The sequence below is a fragment of the Nothoprocta perdicaria genome, unplaced genomic scaffold (genome assembly GCF_003342845.1).
Source record: "Nothoprocta perdicaria isolate Ctin4 unplaced genomic scaffold, notPer1 scaffold_585, whole genome shotgun sequence".
Taxonomy (NCBI): domain Eukaryota; kingdom Metazoa; phylum Chordata; class Aves; order Tinamiformes; family Tinamidae; genus Nothoprocta; species Nothoprocta perdicaria.
The window spans coordinates 45353-47871 of NW_020455849.1; the positions used below are offsets into that span (position 1 = coordinate 45353).

General features: G+C 67.0%; 1 protein-coding gene across 1 annotated transcript in view; it reads right to left on the minus strand.

Moving 5' to 3' along the window:
* Positions 1 to 2374, minus strand: part of LOC112955604 (transcription factor COE4-like) — an 18168-nt gene extending 15794 nt beyond the window's left edge. The window contains exon 1 of the mRNA XM_026048928.1: positions 2244 to 2374. Coding sequence (XP_025904713.1) covers positions 2244 to 2374 — 131 coding nt within the window. The remainder of the gene's footprint in view (positions 1 to 2243) is intronic.
* Positions 2375 to 2519: the final 145 nt, after the last annotated feature.

Here is a 2519-nt window from a genome sequence, read left to right on the forward strand (position 1 = left end):
CCCTCTGTGTTACACCCCTGGCACCCCGACTGCTCTGCACTGCACTGCGGGACCCCCATCCCTCTGTGTTATACCCCTGGGACCCCAACTGTTCTGCATTGCACTGCAGGACCCCAATCCCTCTGTGTTACACCCCTGGGACCCCGACTGCTCTGCATTGCACTGCGGGACCCCAGCCCCTCTGCACGGCTCGTGGGCAGCGAGCAGGCAGTGTCACCGCGTGGCCAGGTGGGCTCTGCAGGCCCTGTCAGTGGCCCTGTCAGTGGCCACCATGGTGCAGAGAGGCAGCAGGACACCCCGGGGACAGCGAAACACCCCAGGGGCAGCGAGATACTCTGGGGGCAGCGAGGGTCGGCCGGGGCACCCAGCACATCCCAGGCTGGGCCGGGGCTGCGCTGCTCACCCAGGACCCTGGACACACACATTGCCCTGGCCGCATCTGCACAACCGAGACCCCAGCTCTGATCCCCCCTTCACCCCCTGTGCCTGCCGTGGGGGGTCCTGGGCACATGCCCCACCCCCAGGTCCCATCTTCCCGTTGCGGAGAAGCTGCGAGAAGCCGGGTTCTGGTGGGGTCTGTGGGTACACAGGGGAAACGGCCACTGGCCCCAGCATCACCCTGTCCCTGTCCCCAGACTCCTGCTGGGACTGAGCTGGACTGGGGTGGGACATGGGGTTGGCAGCGCCTTTCCTGCAATTTTCCTTCACCCAGAGTTATTTTCTCACAATGGGATCTCCCCTTCCACGTCACCCCTGGGATGGCCACAAGATGCTGCCCCCGGTGCCATCGTGGCGCTGGGGCTGGGGACCCTGAGCACAGGCATGGGGCACCCCCGGCATCTCGCGCTGGGCGCTGCTGCCTTGGGATGCGCCCAGCTCCTCGGCTGCCTGCGAGGGGAGCCAGGCAGTGCCCTCCCTGCTCCGCACCCCTGGCCCTGCCCCGAACGGGGCACGGAGCGACCTGCTGAGCAGGGCTTGGGGATCGGGGGCTCAGAAGGCTCCCGGGGCTCTGCCCAGGCTGCCTGGTGCCACACGGGCCCAGTCACTGCATCTGCAGGAGCTCCTTGGTGTCCCCGCTTACCGATGGGCATGGAGGGACAGGAGGGGCTGGGGCGCTGATGGAGGGGGATGTAGTTGCTGGATGCGGCTTGGGACCACTTGGCACAGGGCTAGGAACAGCAGGGATAGGGATGGGGCACATGGAGGTCCATAGGGACAACAGGGATGGGGACGGCACACACAGAGCCCCGAGCTGCACAGGGATGGCAGAGATGAGGATAGGGCATAGGGAGCTCCATGGGGATGGCAGGGACGGGAATGGGGCACAGGAGGCCCCACAGGATGGTAGGGATGGGGTACATGGAGTCTGGATGTGAACAGCAGGGACTGTGATGGGGCACTTGGAGCCCCGAGCCCCATGGGACATTAGGGATGGGGATGGGGCACATGGATCCTGATGGGGACATCAGGGACTGGGATGGAGCATAGGGAGCCCTGAACTCCACAGGGTGGCAGGGATGGAGCACATGAATCCTAATGGAGACAGCAGAGATAGGAATGGGTCACCTGGAGTCCCATAGAGATGGCATGGGTGGGGATGGGCCACATGGAGCCCCGAGCACCACGGGATGTCAGGGATGGGGCACGGGGAGCCCACGAGGAGGCCGGGAGCAGCCCCCAGGCAGGGGTGCGCAGGCACACGGGGCTGTGCAGCTCAAGGCTGCAGGAGCATCTGTGCCCATCGCTGCCCTCCCAACCCCAGTACCAGAGCCTGCCCAGCGCGGCTGCCTCCGGCGGCTCTTCCCACCAGCCGCGGTGCCGGTCCAGCCCGGCGGACACACAGAACCGCACGGCACGACAAGCCCCTCACGCTCAGCAGCAGCTCCAGCCCCGCTGCCACCACCCACTGCCCCGTCCGACATGTGGCAGCATCTCAGGTATGTGCAGGGTGCCCGGGATGTCCGGGGTACCCAGGGACACGGGGTACCAAGGATGCCCCAGTGCCTGGGATGCTCAGGGTACCTGGCTGCACAGGATGCTAAGGATGACCGGGGGTTCCAGAAGCACCTGCAGTGCACAGGATGCCCGGAGTGTGTGAGCATCCCTGGGATACCCAAGGAGTGCAGGGATATGGCATGCAGGAGAGCCCAAGGAGCCCAGGGTACTTGTGCCGCCTGAAGTACCAGGCGTCCTGGGATATTCGGGATTCCCGGGAAGTCGAGGATGCCCACGATGCCCCTTACCTCTGCGCGGCCGTGCTGGCGTCCAGGATGCCGGTGCTCTGCAGCCACCTCACGGAGGGCAGCCCGGCCGTCAGCGGCTCTTCCTTCATGGGCAGACCCCCGCGGGGCAGCGCCTCCTGCACGGAGAACATGGCAGTGGGGCTGGGGGGGGCCCCGCCGGCCCGGCCCCACTGCAGCCGCTAACTTTGTGCCAGGGCCCGGGGCTCAGGGGCGGGCAGGTGCCGCGGGCCACCGGGGTGGCCACTGGGCAGGCGGCATCTGCGGCCACCGGGCGGG